At 42.4% G+C, this 22,160-nt stretch overlaps 1 protein-coding gene and 1 pseudogene across 2 annotated transcripts in view; both read left to right on the forward strand.

The window, feature by feature from the left end:
* The first annotated feature begins 1,226 nt into the window (after positions 1-1,226).
* Positions 1,227-7,926, forward strand: LOC118401417 (coatomer subunit epsilon-like; annotated as a pseudogene).
* A 395-nt stretch (positions 7,927-8,321) lies between these two features.
* The window catches only part of LOC118401419 (ceramide synthase 1), a 52,030-nt gene continuing 38,191 nt past the window's right edge, over positions 8,322-22,160 (forward strand). Inside the window, exon 1 of one of the 2 annotated variants that reach the window (XM_035798906.2) lies at positions 8,322-9,595. In XM_035798906.2, coding sequence (XP_035654799.1) covers positions 9,344-9,595 — 252 coding nt within the window. In that variant the 5' untranslated portion in view covers positions 8,322-9,343. Of the gene's footprint in view, positions 9,596-21,805; positions 21,960-22,160 lie in introns of those variants that run through there. The other variant, XM_052475137.1, reaches the window with a different exon arrangement.

Consider the following 22,160-nt stretch of genomic DNA (forward strand, 5'->3'; position numbering starts at 1 on the left):
AGGTGGTGCCAGAATAACAACCTATGCCTGAACATAACCAAGATTAAGGAGATGATTGTGGACTACAGGAAAGGAGGACCGAGCACACCCCCATTCTCATCGACGGGGCTGTAGTGTAGCAGGTTGAGAGCTTCAAGTTCCTTGGTGTCCACATCACCAACAAACTAGAATGGTCCAAACCCACCAAGACAGTCATGAAGAGGGCACGACAAAGCCTATTCCCCCTGAGGAAACTAAAAAGATTTGGCATGGGTCCTGAGATCCTCAAAAGGTTTTACAGCTGCAACATCGAGAGCATCCTGGCTGGTTGCATCACTGCCTGGTAAGGCAATTGCTCGGCCTCTGACCGCACGGCACTAGAGAGGGTAGTGCATACGGCCCAGTACATCACTCTGGCTAAGCTGCCTGCCATCTAGGACCTCTATACCAGGCAGTGTCAGAGGAAGGCCCTAAAAATTGTCAAAGACCCCAGCCGCCCCAGTCATAGACTGTTCTCTCTACTACCGCATGGCAAGCGGTACCAGAGTGCCAAGTCTAGGACAAAAAGGCTTTTCAACAGTTTTTACCCCTAAGCCATAAAACTCCTGAATATGTAGTCTAATGGCTACCTGGACTATTTGCATTGTGTGCCTCCCCCAAACCCTATTTTACTCTGCTGCTACTCTCTGTTTATCATATATGCACAGTCACTTTAACTATGCATTCATGTACATACTACCTCAATTGGCCCAACCAACCAGTGCTCCAGCACATTGCCTAACCGGGCTATCTGCATTGTGTCCCCCCACCCGCTATTGCTACTCTGTTCATCATATATGCATATGTAACCGATGTGAAATGGCTAGCTAATTAGCAGGTGCTAATGTGTAACAATGCTTCGAGGGTGGCTGTTGTCGATGTGTGCAGAGGGTCCCTGGTTCGAGCCCAGGTAGGGGTGAGGAGAGGGACGGAAGCTAAACTGTTACACATAGTCACATTAACCATATCTACATGTACATGCTACCTCAATCAGCCGGACTAACCGGTGTCTGTATGTGGCCTCGCTACTGTATATAGCCTCGCTACTGTTTTTCGCTGTCTTTTTACTGTTGTTTTTATTTCTTTACTTACCTATTGTTCACCTCATACCCTTTTTGCACTATTGGTTAGAGCCTGTAAGTAAGCATTTCACTGTAAATTCTACACCTGTTGTATTCTGCACACGTGACATATGGAGAACTAAAAGAAGGAAGAAGTGGGAGTTTAAAAAAAACAACATCCAGTTGGTGGGGGTTATACACCTTTTTGGGGGCTCCCGAGTGGTGCAGTGGTCGACGGCACCGCATCTCAGTGCTAGAGGCATCACTACGGACCCTGGTTTGATTTCAGGCTGTATCACAACCGGCCGTGAATGGCAGTCCCATAGGGCGGCGCACAATTGGCCCAGCGTCGTTAGGGTTTGGCCGGGGTAGGCCGTCCGTTATTTTAAATAAGAATTTGTTCTCAACTGACTTGCCTAGTTAAATTAAAACTGACAGAAGAAGAAGAACATCGCCCATGCACCTTAGTAAATACGCTGTGTGATGCCGCGTCGGCACTACGTGTCCAGAAAGTCATCCAGTCAACATGGCGGCGCAACAAGGAGGTGTTGATGAGCTCTTAGATGTGAAAAGTGCTTATTATATTGGCAATTAACAACAATGTATAAATGAAGCCCAGAAAGTTAAGGTAATTATCTGATGGTAAACCGTTTGTACAATGTGGCTAAGCCTATATCTTTTTCAAGTGTCGCTGTATGACACAGAACTGTTTAGCTAACAAATCAACTAGCTAACATCTCTAGTAATGAACTAGCTAACGTTAAAACGACAAAAAGTAAACTACTTATTTCCCTCTTTGCAGCCATCAACACCTGAGAAGGAGGTTGAGAGGGACATGTTTCTGTATAGAGCCTATATTGCACAGGTAACATAGCCGGGACAGCCAGTTTATAGGAGTGTACATTTTTCTTCCACCACCTATGTGCAATTAGCGAACACGCCTCATTCTGTCTTGTTTCAGAGGAAGTATGCTGTGGTGATGGGTGACATCAAGGCCAGTTCCTCGCCAGAGCTCCAGGCTATCAGGTTGTTGAGTATTGCTCCAACGAGGCCAAAAGGTCTGAACCCAGTGTTCAGAATTGTTATTGTAAACTGTCGATACACAACTCAAGATGAAATGCTCTTTGTTGACTCCTTAGCTGGCGTTACAATATAGTTTTTCTTGTGTAAGGATGCCGTTGTGGCTGAACTTGACAAGAAGATGGCCAAGAGTGGAGATGTGGTCAACACAACATTCCTGGTCATGGCTGCGTCCATTTACTAGCATGAGATGAACTCTGACGCTGCCCTGCGGTCCCTGCACCAGAGAGAATGTCTGGAATGGTAAAGACAATCACAGGATACTATTAATGTTTGTAGCCCCTGTTATGTTTGATTCAGTACGTTTATGTCCCTCCTTTTCTTTTCAGCATGGCAATGACCATTAAGGTGCTGCTGAGTTGAGAACGTGTTGATTTGGCAAGGTATGTCCACTCAACACGGCATCTGATTTAAATTCCTTTTAAATACTTTTAAGTAAATTGAGCTAAAAGGATTTAGCAAATGTAAGAGTTGATCATATATGGCATTGTTTACTTATTTTAACACCTGCTATTTAAAGGAAAGAGCTGAAGAAAATGCAGGAGGCCACACTGATCCAACTATCCACGGCTTGGGTCAACATCGCTGTTGTGAGTGTCAGCCCATAGTGAAGACCAGGGCATAAAATGAACACCTGCCAAATTCTGGTATATTTGGGTATTGGCAGGCAAGAATGTCTATTTCACAAGCCATGTAGGCGGGTGGTCAATTTGCAGGGTGGTCATCCCATTCGCATATGCAAATAAAAAGTGAGCACATGTGCGAGTTGTGATTTATAGCAAACAAATGCTGCAGTAGCTGTTTACAAAATATTTATGCCATTTTGTTTCATAGCTGCTAATCGCATAAAGATATACAAATCTATATCCCACCTCGCACAGCAACACTGCCTGGCTTTGTGCACTGTCCTGATAGATACATTTTTGGAGGTGCTGCGTACAGGCATAAGTTTGTCTAATTTACTTGAAAGTGTACAAAGTGAATCTTTGTCCTTGTGTTTCATGTATGTTTACATTGTTTTGTTAACAAGTTATTTTTTTGTTTTGTAGTTTGAGTCTGCTGCTTCAACTGATAGCGAAGAGATGCCATCTACTACTAGTGCGATTTTTAAATCACACACACACACACACACACACACTCACCTGACATGACTCGAGTGGCCCCGTTACCACAGTAATCTTCCCCCCTGTAATTTAGCAATATATCACATTACTTTTTACTAATAAATGCTTTTGTTTTAGCAAGATTACAAAGAATGGTCATCTGTGTTCTGTTTTTGTATGGTGGAAAACGTTTTTTTGGCTGGTATACATTTTTAGAAATCAGTGGCAGGTAGATTTTTCAATCTATGGCTGGTGGACCAAAAAGGTCATTTTAGGCCCTGGTGAAGCCCCCCTACATGCTTGAATACTTCAGTGCAGCCCCATTAGCCCTCCACCTGAAATAAATGGCTATGATTGAATTCAGCTTTTTGTGCAGTCATTAAGAATAAAACTCCATTTCAGTTTTTCATCTGAACAGGAAAAAAAACTGCACTCTTGCTTTTTTCCTTTTTTAAAGGGAAGAAAGAAGCTGCAGGATGCTTACATCTTCCAGGAGATGTCGGATAAGTACTCCCCAACTCTGCTTCTGCTTAATGGCTAGGCTGCCTGTCAAATGGCCCACAACAAGTGGGAGGAGGCAGAAGGGGTTCTCCAGGAGGCACTAGACAAGGGCATTACTTGCCTCAAATGCACTCTAATTAATCTTATTCTATAAAGGAATCTGTAGATGTGTAAAGGGTTGTTTTTAAATAAAGATGAAGACTAACTAATAGCGTAACATTATAGGACATTAGTGACTATTGAATATTGAATAGTACCATTTCAATTACTTTAACCAATTGATGTCTGTTGTCTCATCCAACCACAGAGAAATACAAGTTTAGTGTCATTTTAAGGGAAATACTTGCAACTTTTTCAATTGAACAGTAGGTGGTGCCAAATGCTATATTCTTGTCCCCATGGCCTGCAGTTAATCTGAGATGAGAAAAAAAGAATTGGCCAGAGCATAACCAGTACCTTGTTGGGGTGTCATGGAAGACTGATCCTTGGTTAAATAATTACACAAAAAGATCTCCCACATTTTATGCTCTTGTTTAGACTATGACCAGTGATTAATGTGAATACATTAGTACTATAGTGGTCGTATACACATTTCAGAACGTGTGATTAAACATGTGTGAACGTAGCAGGGTAGTGAGTTTTTAATTTTTACATTTTACCTTTATTTAACTAGGCAGGTCAGTTAAGAACAAATTCTTATTTTCAATGACGGCCTAGGAACAGTGGGTTAACTGCCTGTTCAGGGGCAGAACGACAGATTTGTACCTTGTCAGCTCAGGGGTTTGAACTTGTAACCTTCCGGTTACAAGGGTAACCACTAGGCTACCCTGCCGCCCCAAGTAAGGTCATACAGTGCATTGAGACACTGCTGTGAGAAACTGGGTGTTTTCCAAACTCTGATTTCCCCCGTAACAGGACAGCAGCCACCCTGAGACTCTGATCAACCTGATTGTGCTGACCCAGCACTTGGGCAAAGCTCCTGAGGTGAGACTTTGGACCTATATCGGTTTATGGGGATTCCTCAGGGTGCATCGGGTTTTGTCACAGATACAGAGAAATGTTTGTCTCAATTTAGGTTTGTTTTTGATTTTTTTGGCTGAAAGGTTTGCTGATATATTATGCTCTTTTTAAACAGCAAGTAAAACTCATGAACACTATTGTAGTGATGAAGCGTAAAAAAAATATTATCTGTGCCAGATTGAGGTGATAGTGAGTAAATGATCAATAGAATTGTTATTGTCTACAGAATGCTGTCTTCAATGGGTTCAATCTAATTACTGATAATTACCCAATCAAATATATCTACAACTGGTGTATAAAGAGTAGACCTTGTTCTAATGATTTATGATAAATTATTTTTGGCATTAACATCCTTAAGGTGATTCTCTAGTACTGTTCTACACTTTTTAGCCAGTAGTTCTGAAATTAGCAATCACGAGTCAAGTGGTCCCAGAAAATTGCATCACATATAGTGCATTCAGGAAGTATTCAGAGCCCTTGACTTTTTCCACATTTTGTTGCATTCCAGCCTTATTCTAAAATGTAGTTTTTTTTCATCAATCTATACTTTTCCCTCTTTTTTTGCAAATGCATTAAAAATGAAAAACAATCGCATTTAAATACCGATTCAGACCCTTTACTCAGTGCTTTGTTGAAGCACCTTTGGCAGCGATTACAGCCTTGAGTCTTGGGTATGACGCTACGAGCTTGGCACACATGTATTTGGGGAGTTTCTCCCATTCTTCTCTGCAGATCCCCTCAAGCTCTGTCAGGTTGGATGGGGAGCGTTGCTGCGCAGCTATTTTCAGGTATCTCCAGAGATGTTTAAATCGGGTTCAAGTCCGGGCTCTGGGTGGGCCACTCACAGACATTCAGAGACTTGTCCCAAAGCCACTCCTGTATTGTTTTGGCTGTGTGCTTAGGGTCGTTGTCCTGTTGGAAGGTGAACCTTTTCCCCAGTCTGAGGTCGTGAGTGCTCTGGAGCAGAGTTTCATCAAGGATCTCTCTGTACCTTGCTCCATTCATCTTTCCCTCGATCCTGACTAGTCTCCCAGTCCCTGCCCCTGAAAAACATCACCACAGCATGATGCTGCCACCACCATGCTTCACCGTAGAGATGGTGCCAAGTTTCCTCCAGATGTGATGCTTGGTATTCAGGCCAAAGAGTTCAAACTTGGTTTCATCAGACCAGAGAATCTTGTTTCTCATGGTCTGAGTCCTTAGGTGCCTTTTGGCAAACTCCTGTCTCTGAGCTCTATGGACAATTCCTTCGACCCCATGGCTTGGTTTTTGTATGGTCATGCACTGTCAACTGTGGGACCTTATATGGACTGGTGTGTGCCTTAACAAATAATTTCCAATCAATTGATTTTACTACAGGTGGACTCCAATCAAGTTGTAGAAGCATCTCAAGGATGATCAGTAGAAACAGGATGCACCTAAGCTCAATTACGAGTCTCATAGCTTATGTAAATAAGGTATTTCTGTATCTTTTTTTTATATATATACAATTGCAAACATTTATAAAAAACTGTTTTCGCTTTGTCATTATGGGGTATTGTGTATAAAATAAAAAAAGTTGAATCCATTTTAGAATACGGCTGTAATGTGGAAAAAGGGAAGGGGTCTGAATACTTTCCGATTACACTATGTGCACCACGTCATTGTTCTCACTCAGCTGTGGGTGCATCTTGTTAGCTGCTAGGGGGCTGGCCCACGTTTGGGAAATGTAGCACAACTTCCAGAAAAATAATTGCCTTTAAACTAGGGATTTCCTGGGTAATTGAGGTAAAACAGTAATTCTGCTCTTAGATTATGTATGTATGAACTACACAGTGACTGTTTACATGCACACCAATAATTCAATGTTTTTCTGGTTTTCTGAGCATGAGCAGTCTTTCAAATTATTAGGACATGTGGACACCTTAATTGGCATTCCAGCTGTGTATTTGATTTGCGAATATGCCAGCACCATCTGAGTGAGCCTCCCCTTTTAGAGTGAGTGAAGTGAGTTCGAAACAACAATGTTTGTCTTAAAGCAGTTTTCCCATACAAACTCAATCAAATAGGCTTCCCAAAAATAACATGTTCGCTGTGTTAGAATGTTTATTTTGATTGGTGATTTTCTACATTTATCAGTCCCATCAGGTAGCCTGATTTCAGAAGTGTTCATGTAAGCAGGGTTATTAGGGAAATTGTTAATCTTGCAAAGCATGTAAATGTTTTATTGGAATATTATATTAATCTGACTTAATTGACTTCTCAATAATCACATGATTGTGTGCATGTAACCGTACTCATTGACACATTCAGCCCAAATCAGAAGGTATAAAAATAAAAAGTAGTTGCCGAAGTTCAGGAGCATGTCTTTAACATCATTCTGTTATGCATCTGTTCACAGGGAACCAACCGGTATCTCTCTCAACTGAAAGATGCCCATAGAGCTCACCGCTTCCTTAAAGATGACCTGGCCATGGTATGTTGATTTAATTTGCCCGTACACAGTTCTGCTACATCTTGAATCAATGCATTCTTCAGCTGTTGGTCAGTCTTTGCTCTCTTGGAACTAAATCAAATTATTTGATTGGTAGCACTTCAGGATATCTAGTCCAATGAGATTTAAAAACGGTCTGATTTTGACTCAGACTTCACTACACATAATTACCCAATAAAGAAGTGTAAATAAACATTGAAATGTCAGGTTGTTTCACTCAACGGACCAGGTTATTTCAGTGCACAACAGTTTTACTAGTTAAACATGTTCTACTGTGTGTTAAATGTAACATTTTTCTTGCCTCAGGAGAATGAATTTGACAGACTGTCGATGCAGTATGCTCCCACTGCGACAGTTTGACACAATGAAGGAATTTGTTTGGACCACAAAACATTATGAATACTGGACTCTAAATTGTATGGATTAAAATTGACATGCACATTTAGACATTTTTATATATTAAAAAATATATATATATTTTGCAGAACTTTATCATAATAATATTACCTTTTTATGTAGTGGACACAGATTTGATTTATACTCCGAAGTAGTTGTAGTACATGAAATGTCCCTTTTGATAATGTCTCTGTTTGTAACATTTCCATTTCTCTAAACTGATAAATTGCCTCCTGTGTAACTGTTTTCTATAAACATTCCTCTGAATTGACAATACATGTTTTATGACTCTGTTTACACCCAGTGTGTGTCAGTGTGAAACTTTCTATTGAAATTCTTGAAATGTGGCCCGATGATACTTGCTGGAGGTAGACCATCTTTCCCCCCTTATGTCTCGTCCAATTCACAGATTAACTTTTATTTTGCATGTGAAATTATCGATTTTGTAAATGAGTGGGCCATTCAATTAATGTAGAAATTCCTCTACAGTATCAACGTATTTTCTGGAAAAGTCGGCACCCTGTACTTTATGTGCATCGTGCTACTTACTGTTGTTACATGTTGAATTGTCGCTTTAAATTATCTCCGGTTTCAATTCCAGCAGTTGGAGGAGAGAGCGGGACATAATTACGTCACGGCAACGCTGCTTTTTCTACATTAAACTCGAATTTTAAATTAAAGTGGCATTCGGAGCGGGTGGTGAGCACCCGCTAGTCGCGTCGGTAAAAACGTTTACTATACTTGTATTATTATAACCGGATAGGTTTAAAGTGAGTGCCATATGGAATTATGTTCTACATTGATTCCCATTAAAACAGCGCGCATTTCTCTGTCACTTGTCAAGAGGCAGAGAGGGCAGACACAGCCAGGACACGACGTTGATCATCAGCAGTGGCACAGCACAGGAAACCGAACATTGAGGATATATATTCTAGATTTTTGTCGGCGTTAATTAAAAAAACAGTATTAGAAAGGTTTCAATTCCACTGGTTTGGTGTCTGGTAGGACTAGGTTATTCTAGTTGATGAAATGACGGTGAGATGTTATATAAAACGAATAACGGAGATGAGATGATACAGAATATAACGTTAGGTTCAATAGAATCACATGTGATACTTCGACTGTACCGATCATTATGGCACATTAGGCATCCAGATAACATTTACTGGATTTTTTTCTTGTAATTTAAAGGTGATTTTACAGCTACCTCTAATCTCAGAAAGATTCAGCTAGCTAGTTTGGTAGATGTTGTAAATGCAGGTATATCCAGTAGTGTGCATTTAATTTAGCTAACCGTAGACGGCTGACAAGCTAGCTAAAATGATGAGGTAGTATGCGTAGAATAATGCCCAACATTCTGAACAATGTTTACTGGATCATAGAATATATGTAATATTACAATATAGATAGCTAATTACGTTGGCTATTAAATAAATCGACCCGGCTATTACCCTTGGTTTTTGTGGGCCTATATTCCAATCTGACATAAATTGTCACCTATGCGAAATGGGCCCACATTTTAAATGAGAAAACAAAGAATTGGGCAGGCTACTTGAGAGATTAAGCTGATTACAGTTTTCCGCGTTTTTGGGACAGCTGCTGGCTAGCTAGTTTGGAAGTGTAGGAGCTTGCCGCTCTGTGTTCCTAAATCAGGGTCAGTTTTCTAAATCGACGTTTTCAGTGCCGACACAATGGACAGTCATACCGGGGACGACATGAGTGTCGTGGAGGTGGAACCCATGCCTGGCTATGCGGATCTCATAACGAGAGCATCAACAGTGATGCCCAGTGCCTTGAGAGGCTGTAGCACTTGCGGTCTAGAGCTCTCCAAAAGCACGCTCCTGGATAACGCTTATATTACCTGGACCGAAATCGTCCTTTTCTTCATCTGCGCGGTTATGTGGACGCAGATACGACGGCGACTAACAGAATGTCTGTTCCAGGTAGATACAGAAGCATTCTCAGCCTTCCACTCATTTTTGAATACTATACATCCACACATACACGTTTCCCCACAAATACATACATTCCTTCTTCAAGGACCATGAGCCGTATTCTCGTTCGTATAGGGGCCTTCTTTCAGAGTGCAGCCTTCATGGCTCACTATAAGGGTGTTGTTAATGTCCCATGTTTCATGTACCTTGCAGTATTAGTGGAATAATAATAATTTGATTTCAATTATGATTAATCACATTTGACTTGTGAAGCCCACCACAGGATATGAAACACTGGTCCCCTTCTCTGGTATAAAAACATAAATTATTCTCTTGCTGAATTCACCAATTGTTACTGGGACTTGTCCTCTTGACAAGTTCATCATGATGCCCATCAAATTGAAGCATATTAGGAAGACCTTCATTCTGAGGAAGGCTATGCACAAGGCCTATATACTACGTTCAGATACCTTGAGTCTCTGTGTGTGTCATGTGGCCAAGATGAAGATCAGATACCAGGTATAACAACCCTTTGCCCCAGCTAACAATGCTGCTAACTCCCAGGATACAAAGACAAAGCAGAGATGGAGAAAGCAAGCTTTGCAGAGGGGATTAAGGACCCATACACGGAAACCACAGACCTTCCTCGTCACTGGGGATTGATTTAAGACTGTAGACTGATGAGGAAATCAATGCATGTGAGATCTAGTCTACTACAATATTGTCTCACAAACTGCTGTCACAGCACTAACACACGCGGGCTGTTTCTTAATTCCATACTTTTACTTTGAGATTTGTGTGTATTGTTGTGAATTGTTAGATATTACTGCACAGTTGGAGCTCGGAATACACAATCATTTCGCTACACCCGCAATAACATCTGCTATCTACACTGCTGTAAAAAGTTGTAGAACACCTACTCATTCCAGGGTTTTTCTTTATTTTTACTATTTTCTAAATTGTAGAATAATAGTGAAATAACACATGGAATCATGTAGTAACCAAAAAAGTGTTAAACAAATAAAAATATATTTGAGATTCTTCAAATAGCCACCCTTTGCCTTGATGACAGCTTTGCACACTCTTGGCATTCTCTCAACCAGCTTCACCTGGAATGCTTTTCCAACAGTCTTGAAGGAGTTCACACATATGCTGAGCACTTGTTGGCTGCCTTTCCTTCACTCTGCGGTCTGACTCATCCCAAGCCATCTCAATTTGGTTGAGGTTGGGGGATTGTGGAGGCCGGGTCATCTGGCCTCCACAATCATGGTCAAATTGCTGCAAAGAGGCCTCCCAGGTGGCGCAGTGGTCTAGGGCACTGCATCGCAACGCTAGCTGTGCCACCAGAGACTCTGGGTTTGCGTCCAGGCTCGTCACCCCACGGACTGGGAGGTCCGTGGGGCGACGCACAATTGGCCTAGCATCGTCTGGGTTAGGGAGGGTTTGGCCGGTAGGGATATCCTTGTCCCATCGCGCACCAGCGACTCCTGTGGCGGGCCGGGCGCAGTGCACGCTAACCAAGGTCGCCAGGTGCACAGTGTTTCCTCCGACACATTGGTGCGGCTGGCTTCCGGGTTGGATGCGCGCTGTGTTAAGAAGAAGTGCGGCTTGGTTGGGTTGTGTTTCGGAGGACGCATGACTTTCGACCTTTGTCTCTCCCGAGCCCGTATGGGAGTTGTAGCGATGAGACAAGATAGTAACTACTAATAATACGAAATTGGGGAGAAAAAGAGGGACGGGCCTTCCCCGGGTGGTAAGGGTAGGTAACAACACATCCGCCACGCTGATCCTCAACACGGGGGGCCCTCAGGGGTGTGTGCTCAGTCCCCTCCTGTACTCCCTGTTCACTCATGACTGCACAGCCAGGCACGACTCCAACACCATCATTAAGTTTGCCGATGACACAACAGTGGTAGACCTGATCACCGACAACGATGAGACAGCCTATTTGGAGGAGGTCAGAGACCTGACCGTGTGGTGCAAGAACAACAACCTCTCCCTCAACGTGATCAAGACAAAGGAGATGATTGTGGACTACAGAAAAAGGAGGACCATGCACGCCCCCATTCTCATCGAAGGGGCTGTAGTGGAGCAGGTTGAGAGCTTCAAGTTCCTTGGCGTCCACATCACCAACAACCTAACATGGTTCAAGCACACCAAGACAGTCGTGAAGAGGGCACAACAAATCTATTCCCCCTCAGGAGACTGAAAAGATTTGGCATGGGTCCTCAGATCCTCAAAATGTTTTACAGCTGCACCATCGAGCGCATTACTGCATTACTGCCTGGTGTGGCACCTGCTCGGCCTCCAACTGCAAGGCACTACAGAGGGTAGTACGTACGGCCCAGTACATCACAGGGCCACGCTTCCTGCCATCCAGGACCTCTACACCAGGCAGTGTCAGAGGAAGGCCCTGAATATTGTCAAAGACTCCAGCCACCCTAGTCATAGACTGTTCTCTCTGCCACCGCACGGCAAGTGGTACCGGAGTGCCAAGTCTAGGTCCAAGAGGCTTCTAAACAGCTTCTACCCCTAAGCCATAAGACTCCTGAACAGCTAATCAAATGGCTACCCATACTATTTGCATTGTCCCCCCTCTTCTACGCTGCTGCTACTCTCTGTTATTATCTATGCATAGTCACTTTAATAACTCTACCTACATGTAAATATTACCTCGACACTGGTACCCCTGCACATTGACTCTAAACCGGTACCCCCTGTATAAAGCCCCACTATTGTTATTTGCTGCTGCTCTTTAATTATTCGTTATTCTTATCTCATCATTTTTTTTTTGGGGGGGGGGGTGGTATTTTCTTAAAACAGCATTGTTGGCTAAGGGCCTATAAGTAAGCATTTCACTGTAAGGTCTACTACACCTGTTGTATTCGACGCATATGACAAATACATTTGGATGTGATTTAATTTGATTAAAGGACACCAATAAGAAGAAGAGACTTGCTTGGGCCAAGAAACATGAGCAATGGACATTAGACCAGTGGAAATTTGTCCTTTGGTATGGAGTCCAAATTTGAGATTTTTAGTTCCTACCGCCGTGTCTTTGTGAGACACGGTGTGCATGAACGGATGATCTCCGCAGGTGTATTTCCCACTGTAAAGCATGGAGGAGGAGGTGTTATGGTGTGGGGGTGCTTTGCTGGTGACACTGTCAGTGATTTATTTAGAATTCAAGGCACACTTAACTAGCATGGCCAACACAGCATTCTGCAGCGATACGCCATCCTATCTGGTTTGGGCTTAGTGGGACTTTCATTTGTTTTTCAACAGGACAATGACCCAACACACCTCCAGGCTGTGTAAGGGATATTTTACCATGAAGGAAAGTGATGGAGTGCTGCATCAGATGACCTGGCCTCCACAATCCCCCAACCTCAACTAAATTGAGATGGTTTGGGATGAGTCGGACCGCAGAGTAAAGGAAAAGCAGCTCAGCATATGTGGGAACTCCTTCAAGACTGTTGGAAAAGCATTCCAGGTGAAGCTGGTTGAGAGAATGCCAAGAGTGTGCAAAGCTGTCATGAAGGCAAAGGGTGGCTATTTGAAGAATCTCAAATATAAAATATAATTTGATTTGTTTAACACGTTTTTGGTTACTTTATGATTCCATATGTGCTATTTCATAGTTTTGATGTCTTCACTATTATTCTACAATGTGGAAAATAGTAGAAATAAAGAAAAACCCTTGGATGAGTAGGTGTTCTAAAACTTTTGACCAATTGTGTATGTGTATGCGACCAATAACATTTAATTTGATTCGATTGTGCTCAAACTATCTTGAAAGATCAGCTATCCTCAATAAAACAATATTTCTAGATTCTAGGTTATTTTGTTGTTTCTTTGTTATTACACAGTGTCGTCAAATGGTATACAGTAAATGTCCATTTAGCAGATGCTCTTATCCAGAGCGACTAGGATTAAGTGCCTTGCTCACTGACAGATTTTTATCTAGTCAGCTTGATGATTCAAACCAGTGACCTTTCGGTTACTGGCCCAATGCTCTTAACCGCTAGGCTACCTGCCAACCGGGTAAAGCAATATTCAACAATTCTAGGTTGTTTTGTCATTTCTTTTAGAGTAGTAGTAGCATCTCTTTTATTTTTCTCAAACACACATTCGGTCAGTCAATCAATTTATTACATTACCGTTTGTAACGGCTCTCTTCTATCTCCTCCTCTGACGAAGAGGTGGAACAAGGATCGGACCAAAATGCAGCGTGATGATGATTCATGATATATTTTAATGAAGGAAAAACTATACATGCAGAAACTACAAAAATAATTAAATGAAATAATGAAAACCGAAACAGCCCTATCTGGTGCAAACACAAAGACAGGAACAATCACCCACGAAACACTCAAAGAATATGGCTGCCTAAATATGGTTCCCAATCAGAGACAACGATAATCACCTGACTCTGATTGAGAACTGCCTCAGGCAGCCATAGACTACGTAGACACCCCACAAAACCCCAAGACAAAAACACACCACAATAACCCATGTCACACCCTGGCCTGACCGAAATAAATGAAGAATAAACATAATATATTTCGTCCAGGGCGTGACACCGTTTGCATATATTGGCCTATCAATGAATGAGCACATTAATAGTCCTCCCAGTTTTGGGCTCCATGACAGGAAGGGTACTCTCTCAAGGCTCTGCTGAGAGATACACAGACTCTGACTCTCCCGCTTTGTTGGGGTTGACTGGGAGGGCCCTAACATCTAGTCCTCACAGCTGTGGCTCACAGCTCATTATTCAGACATTTGGCTGGGTAGGGGAGGAGTTGGGGTATGTGGTGCTAATACACTGTGTGTATTAGAATGGGCTTGTGGTAATGACTGGAGCAGAATAGGTGGAATGGTATTAAGGTGTTTGATGCCATTCCATTTGCTCTGTTCCGGCCAACTCTTTCCATGACATAGACTGCCCAGGTGAATTGAGGTGAAAGCTATGATCCCTTATTGATATCACCTGTTAAATCCACTTCAATCAGTGTAGATGAAGAGGAGAAGACAGGTTAAAGAAGGATATTTAGGTCTTGAGACAATTAAGACATGGATTGTGTATGTGTGCCTTTCAGAGGGTGAATGTGCAAGACTAAATATTTACGTGCCTTTGAACGGGGTATGGTAGTAGGTACTAGGCTCACCAGAGTGTGTCAAGAACTGCAACGCTGCTGAGTTTTTCACGCTCAACAGTTTCCTTTGTGTGGTCTAGAATGGTCCACCACCCTAAGGACATCTAGCCCACTTGACACAACTGTGGGAAGCATTGAAGTCAACAATGGCCAGCATTCCTGTGGAACATTTTCTAAATTTTGTAGAGTCCATGCCCCGATAAATCGAGGCTGTTCTGAAGGGAAAAGGGGTGCAACTCAATATTAGGAAGGTGTTCCTCATTTTTTGTATACTCAGTGTCGATGGATTGTCTGACAAGGTCATGAAAATGATGCACGCGTATCGATGTGGCCAGAAGCTGTGCGTTGTTGCCGTGTGTTGTTGCGTCATTGTAAATAAGAATGTGTTCATAACTGGCTTGCCTGGATAAATAAGGGTAAATAATTTAAAAAATATATTTTGAATATGCAGATAGCTAGCAACAATGACAAGAATCTGCCATGTTGGGAATCGGAAGTGGCTCCTTTCAGCTAGTTTAATCTTGTTCTTGATGCAATGTCTTGATTTTAGGTGTTTTGACTGATTTCATGACAATGCTAATATGGCAAAAAAAAATCGCTAGCTAGCTAACCAACAACTGTAAAGATTTATTTGAGAGACAAGTGCTTATTGTGCAAATGATTTTATGTTTCCCACTCATGAGTCACTAAACTATTAAAAATTGATGCAATGCAATGGGGTATTTCTCCAATTACATGTTTTTGTCTGTACTGCGTAAAATGCACCAAACAATGAACGAGGAGTGGGTTCGGTGTCAGGTAAACCATGAACCTCTTAAGGAAGCTGCGAATTTTCATACTGTCATAATCTTGTTGCTCAGATTTGCTACTATAAATGGACATGCGGGCTCCTGTTGTCTTCTATACGTTTAATATCGTATGTCATCTTCTATTACTATTGTGTGTGTCTGGTTCCCACCTGCCTGCCTGTAAACTTCACTCCTCTAGTTTCCTTGACATTTTAAAACCTCTTCAGGCTGTTGCGAATTTTTGCAGCTTTTTGTTAAAAATCACGCAACATTTCAGCGCCCTGCTATTCATGCCAGGAATATAGTATATGCATATGATCAGTATGTGTGGATAGAAAACACTCAGACGTTTCTAAAACTGGTTAAATCACGGCTGTGACTATAACAGAACGTGCGTTTCATCGAAAAGTGCAGGAAAATCTGATCACTGAAAATGGGGAAATATATCCATGCGCAACTTCAAACAATTGTTAAAAGTGACCCACATTAAATGGGGCCGAGGTTACAATACCTACAGCTTCCACACAATGTCAACAGTCTTGTCATTTGTCTCGGATTTGTTTCTTGGTCAAATGGACACAAGGAAGCCGATTTCTTCCGGTCTCCGACAGGATGTTTTGGTTGAGAAATATCCGGATATGATTTCAAGACGTGGAGCTAAAGAATAAACATCGCCCCGTGATCATTTTGAAAGATTATTAACGTTTACTAATACCTAAAGTTGCATTACAAAAGTATTTCGAAGTGTTTTGTGAAAGTTTATCGTCGACTTTTTTAATTTTTAAAAATGACGTTGCGTTATCAAACTCAGTTTTTTCCTTGATTACAGTCTTCATAGATCGATATCTAGGCTATATATGGACCGATTTAATCGAAAAAAAGACCCAAATAAATGTTTATGGGACATCTAGGAGTGCCAAGAAAGAAGCTCGTCAAAGGTAATGAATGTTTTATATTTTATTTCTGCGTTTTGGGTAGCGCCGGCTAACGCAAAATCTGTCGTGTTAGGTGACGTTGCAGTATTTTGTGGGTACATGCTATCAGATAATAGCTTCTCATGCTTTCGCCGAAAAGCATTTTACAAATCTGACTTGGTGGATAGATTCACAACGAGTGTAGCTTTAATTCACTACCTTGAATGTGTATTTTAATGAAAGTTTAATGCAAGTTTGAGTTTTATCAAAAACTATAGGTGGCGCTCTGAAATTCCGCTGAGTGATGTTCCTGCATGGGAACTGTATTCTGCGACATCCTTAAGAAGAAAATGAGCAGAAAGAAGAAAGAAGAAAATGAGCATGAAAATGAGCATCCAGTGATGTATTGAGGTTAACCTGCCGCCTTAGCTAGCTTTCATCTGAGAGGAATAGGTCACTGTGGACTTCAATACATCAGAACAACTACAGCCTCTTGTAGAATTAAGGTACGCCATAAACAAAACACAAGGCATATGATTAAAGGTCCTGGGTGCTCCTGCTCCACTACTCCTTAAATATTTGAAGCTGTCAGGAAACAATACCCACAACCTCTGTCTCTGTGGTTGCATGGGCTTATAAAGGAGAATCTGAGATGGAAGGGGAGAAGAGAGAGAGAGATGGTGTTACAGCGATAGGACCCACAGTGAACCTACTGACTGACTGACTGAATCTCATGCAGTAGTCTCTCTCCTAGAGGTCGAATGATTAATCGGAATGGACGATTTCAAGTTTTCATAACAATCGGAAATCGGTATTTTTGGACAAAGATTTTGCTGATGAATTATTTTAGATTTTTTTACACCTTTATTTAACTAGGCAAGTCAGTCAAGAACACATTCTTATTTTCAATTACGGCCTAGGAACGGTTGGTTAACTGCCTTGTTTAGGGGCAGAACGACAGATTTTTTAACTTGTCAGCTCGGGGGATTCAATCTTGCAACCTTACAGTTAACTAGTCCAACGCTCTAACCACCTGCCTCTCATTGCACTCCACGGGGAGCCTGTCTGTTATGTGAATGCAGTAGAAACGAAGGTAATATAATATAATCGATGCAACGCAGGTTGGTGATTTAACAAAAGCACATTTGCGAAAAAAGCACAATCGTTGCACGACTGTACCTAACCATAAACACCAATGCCTTTCTTAAAATGAATACACAGAAATATATATTTTTAAACCTGCATATACCTGTGAACAGATTGGGTGTCTCATATTATAATGTTTTATTATAGTGAACTGAGTTAGATCGGAAGCTTGTGTGGTCGAGCTTTGTAAACAAAAAGGGAGTAAAGAATTGATCTACGGTACTTTATGTCACGCACTGACCATATAGAGCTTTTTATTCTCTATGTTGGGTTGGTCGGGGTGTGACTAGGGTGGGTTATCTAGGTTGCTATATGTCTGTTTATCGTTGTCTCTGATTGGGGATCATATTTAGGCAGCCATTTCCCCCACTGTGTTTTGTGGGTTCTTGTTGTGTGTAGTGGCCAGTGAGCACTCCATGACTTCACGTTTCGCTTTGCTCTTTATTTTATTTGTGAGTTTCATTTCAATGAAACATGTGGAACTCTACGTACGCTGCGCCTTGGTCCGACATTCATTATAAAGATCATGACAGAAGATCCCACCAACAAAGGACCATGCAGCGTGCCCAGGAGGAAGAAGTATCCTGGACTTGGGAAGAGATTCTGGATGAGAAGGGATCCTGGACTTGGGAAGAAATCCTGGCAGGACAGGATCGAGAGAATGGAGGACAGTGACGACGCCAGTGTTCGGGGCCACAACGCAAGCCCAAAAGACAGCCCAAATGTATTTTTTTTTTTGGGGGGGGGGGCAGCACATGGAGTGGTCGGTGGAGTTGAGGGGTGAGTCAGAGACCATCAAGGAGTTATTGGATAGATTGGAGGAGAGTGAACGGCGGGGAGAGTTAAAGACCTTTGAGGAGTTGTTGGATAAATTGGAAGAGAGTGAAGCGAGAGAGCTTCCGGCGACGATTCCCATTCCCAGCTCAATGGCCGGGTCCCTCTTCTACACTGATGCCCAGTCCGGGCACGGCAACGTTTCACAGTCCAGAACCTTCAACGACAGTCCACAGTCCGGAACCTCCAACGACGGTCTACAGTCCAGAACCTCCAATAACGGTCCACAGCCCGGAACCTCCTGAGACGGTCCATAGCCCGGAACCTCCTGAGACGGTCCATAGCCCGGAACCTCCTGAGACGGTCCACAGCCCAGAACCTCCTGAGACGATCCACAGCCCGGAACCTCCTTTCGAAGGTCCACTGTCTGGAATCTCCTGCGACGGTCCACTGTCCGGAACGTCCTGCGACGGTCCACTGTCCGGAACCTCCTGCGACGGTCCAGAACCTCCAGCTCCAGGGCACGGCGTCCAGTCCAGTTCCATGGCAGGAGTCCTTCTCTGCGCCGATGTCCAGTCCAGGCACGGCGTCCAGTCCCGCTCCATGGGAGGAACCTTCCTCTGCGCTGATGTCCAGTCCAGGCACAGCGGTCAACTCAGCACCATGGCCGGAGACCCCCCAACAAGTGGGACACAATCATGAAGTGGAACGACATTTATTGGATATTTCAAACTTTTTTAACAAATCAAAAACTGAAAAATTGGGCGTGCAAAATTATTCAGCCCCCTTAAGTTAATACTTTGTAGCGCCACCTTTTGCTGCGATTACAGCTGTAAGTCGCTTGGGGTATGTCTCTATCAGTTTTGCACATCGAGAGACTGAATTTTTTTCCCATTCCTCCTTGCAAAACAGCTCGAGCTCAGTGAGGTTGGATGGAGAGCATTTGTGAACAGCAGTTTTCAGTTCTTTCCACAGATTCTCGATTGGATTCAGGTCTGGACTTTGACTTGGCCATTCTAACACCTGGATATGTTTATTTTTGAACCATTCCATTGTAGATTTTGCTTTATGTTTTGGATCATTGTCTTGTTGGAAGACAAATCTCTGTCCCAGTCTCAGGTCTTTTGCAGACTCCATCAGGTTTTCTTCCAGAATGGTCCTGTATTTTGCTCCATCCATCTTCCCATCAATTTTAACCATCTTCTCTGTCCCTGCTGAAGAAAAGCAGGCCCAAACCATGATGCTGCCACCACCATGTTTGACAGTGGGGATGGTGTGTTCAGGGTGATGAGCTGTGTTGCTTTTACGCCAAACATAACGTTTTGCATTGTTGCCAAAAAGTTCAATTTTGGTTTCATCTGACCAGAGCACCTTCTTCCACATGTTTGGTGTGTCTCCCGGGTGGCTTGTGGCAAACTTTAAACAACACTTTTTATGGATATCTTTAAGAAATGGCTTTCTTCTTGCCACTCTTCCATAAAGGCCAGATTTGTGCAATATACGACTGATTGTTGTCCTATGGACAGAGTCTCCCACCTCAGCTGTAGATCTCTGCAGTTCATCCAGAGTGATCATGGGCCTCTTGGCTGCATCTCTGATCAGTCTTCTCCTTGTATGAGCTGAAAGTTTAGAGGAACGGCCAGGTTTAACTTTGTTAAAAAAGTTTGAAATATCCAATAAATGTCGTTCCACTTCATGATTGTGTCCCACTTTTTGTTGATTATTCACAAAAAAATACAGTTTTATAGGGACGGCCAGGTCTTGGTAGATTTGCAGTGGTCTGATACTCCTTCAATTTCAATATTATCGCTTGCACAGTGCTCCTTGGGATGTTTAAAGCTTGGGAATTTGTTTTGTATCCAAATCCGGCTTTAAACTTCTTCACAACAGTATCTCGGACCTGCCTGGTGTGTTCCTTGTTCTTCGTGATGCTCTCTGCGCTTTTAACGGACCTCTGAGACTATCACAGTGCAGGTGCATTTATACGGAGACTTGATTACACACAGGTGGATTGTATTTATCATCATTAGTCATTTAGGTCAACATTGGATCATTCAGAGATCCTCACTGAACTTCTGGAGAGAGTTTGCTGCACTGAAAGTAAAGGGGCTGAATAATTTTGCACTCCTAATTTTTCAGTTTTTGATTTGTTAAAAAAGTTTGAAATATCCAATAAATGTCGTTCCACTTTATGATTGTGTCCCACTTGTTGTTGATTCTTCACAAAAAAATACAGTTTTATATCTTTATGTTTGAAGCCTGAAATGTGGCAAAAGGTCGCAAAGTTCAAGGGGGCCGAATACTTTCGCAAGGCACTGTATTTAGGCAGCCATTTCCCCCACTGTGTTTTGTGGGATCTTGTTTGTGTGTAGTGGCCTGTGAGCACTCCATGACTTCACGTTTCATTTTGCTCTTTATTGTTTTTGTGAGTTTCATTTCAATGAAACATGTGGAACTCTACGTATGCTGCGCCTTGGTCCGACATTCATTATAACGACCGTGACACTTTAATGAGGACCAGCCAACATTTTGATAGAGGAAACTTATAGAAACACAAAACATAGAATGCCCACCCCAACTCACGCCCTGACCAAACCAAAATAGAGACATAATAAGGATCTCTAAGGTCAGGGCGTGACAAAATGTATAGTCCATCTGAAATATTTATATGAGAATTAAAAAACTGCATACGTTTAGTTTTTTCCTCATGAAGTTCCAATTTTTAATAAACAAGGACTTTTTGCAAGGTGACAAAATCAAATTGCTGCTCCAACTTAACCTGTTCAGCCGTAGGGGCAATAGTGTACATAACAGTGTCATCTGCATACAAATACATGTTACAGGTTTTTGCAGATAGACCAATATGATTTACTCTGAGTATACAAACATTAGGAACACCTGCTCTTTCCATGATAGACTGACACGGTGAATCCGGGTAAAAGCTATGATCCCTTATTGATGTCACTTGTTAAATCCACTTCAATCAGTGAATACCGGTTAAGAATTATTTTTAAGCCTTGAGACAATGATTGTGTATGTGTGCAATTCAGAGGGTGAATGGGCAAGACAAAAGATGTAAGTGCCTTTTTCATGCTGGCTCAGCACACCCAGCTCCTATTATCGGGGTCAATATGGCCTTGATACATGGCCTGCCTGCTTCTCAACAGCCACAGCATCTCAGGGCCCAGCCAAATGTGCCAGACCAAAGTGAAATGCACTCAGCAGCAGTTTATAACCCTATTATGAATTCCTCATTCCCTTCCCTCCCACTGCCACTCACAGCTGATACATGTCGGTGAAGCATTAACCTGGTTTGAGGGCTTATCAGCATTAGGCTGTGTAAAAAACACTTGAGGAAGAAGGTGCCCTCAACCGCAGGTCTAGAATCAGATTACCCTACTCCATGATCCTAATCTTAAGGTGCAGCTACTTTTGAAGCGTATGTTGTGCCCTATAAACTAATATGTAACACTGTAAAGACATTAGGTTTCTACATTGTGCCTCATCCCGATGATGACAAAGATGATTCTGGCCCAGTGGGAGTGAAATTTTTGGAGAATGTATCCTTGACTTGCAGATCCATATATGGTGTCAGGTTGGTGGAGATGAGGTTGGGGACTGTTGAGTCTGTGAAAGTAACTCTTATGTGGACTTGTGGTTATTTTCTGCATTTCTTCCATCCACAAGGAGATGGACAAGAGCTGTGACTTCATTTGATCTCTGAAGCAGGGTGCTGCGGAAGGACTGATAACTGGGGTGGCTTTAACTGTTGAGGAGGGTCAACTGAAATGGATTA

Source organism: Oncorhynchus keta, chromosome 22 (assembly GCF_023373465.1).
Source record: "Oncorhynchus keta strain PuntledgeMale-10-30-2019 chromosome 22, Oket_V2, whole genome shotgun sequence".
In the NCBI taxonomy this organism is placed as follows: Eukaryota; Metazoa; Chordata; class Actinopteri; order Salmoniformes; family Salmonidae; genus Oncorhynchus; species Oncorhynchus keta.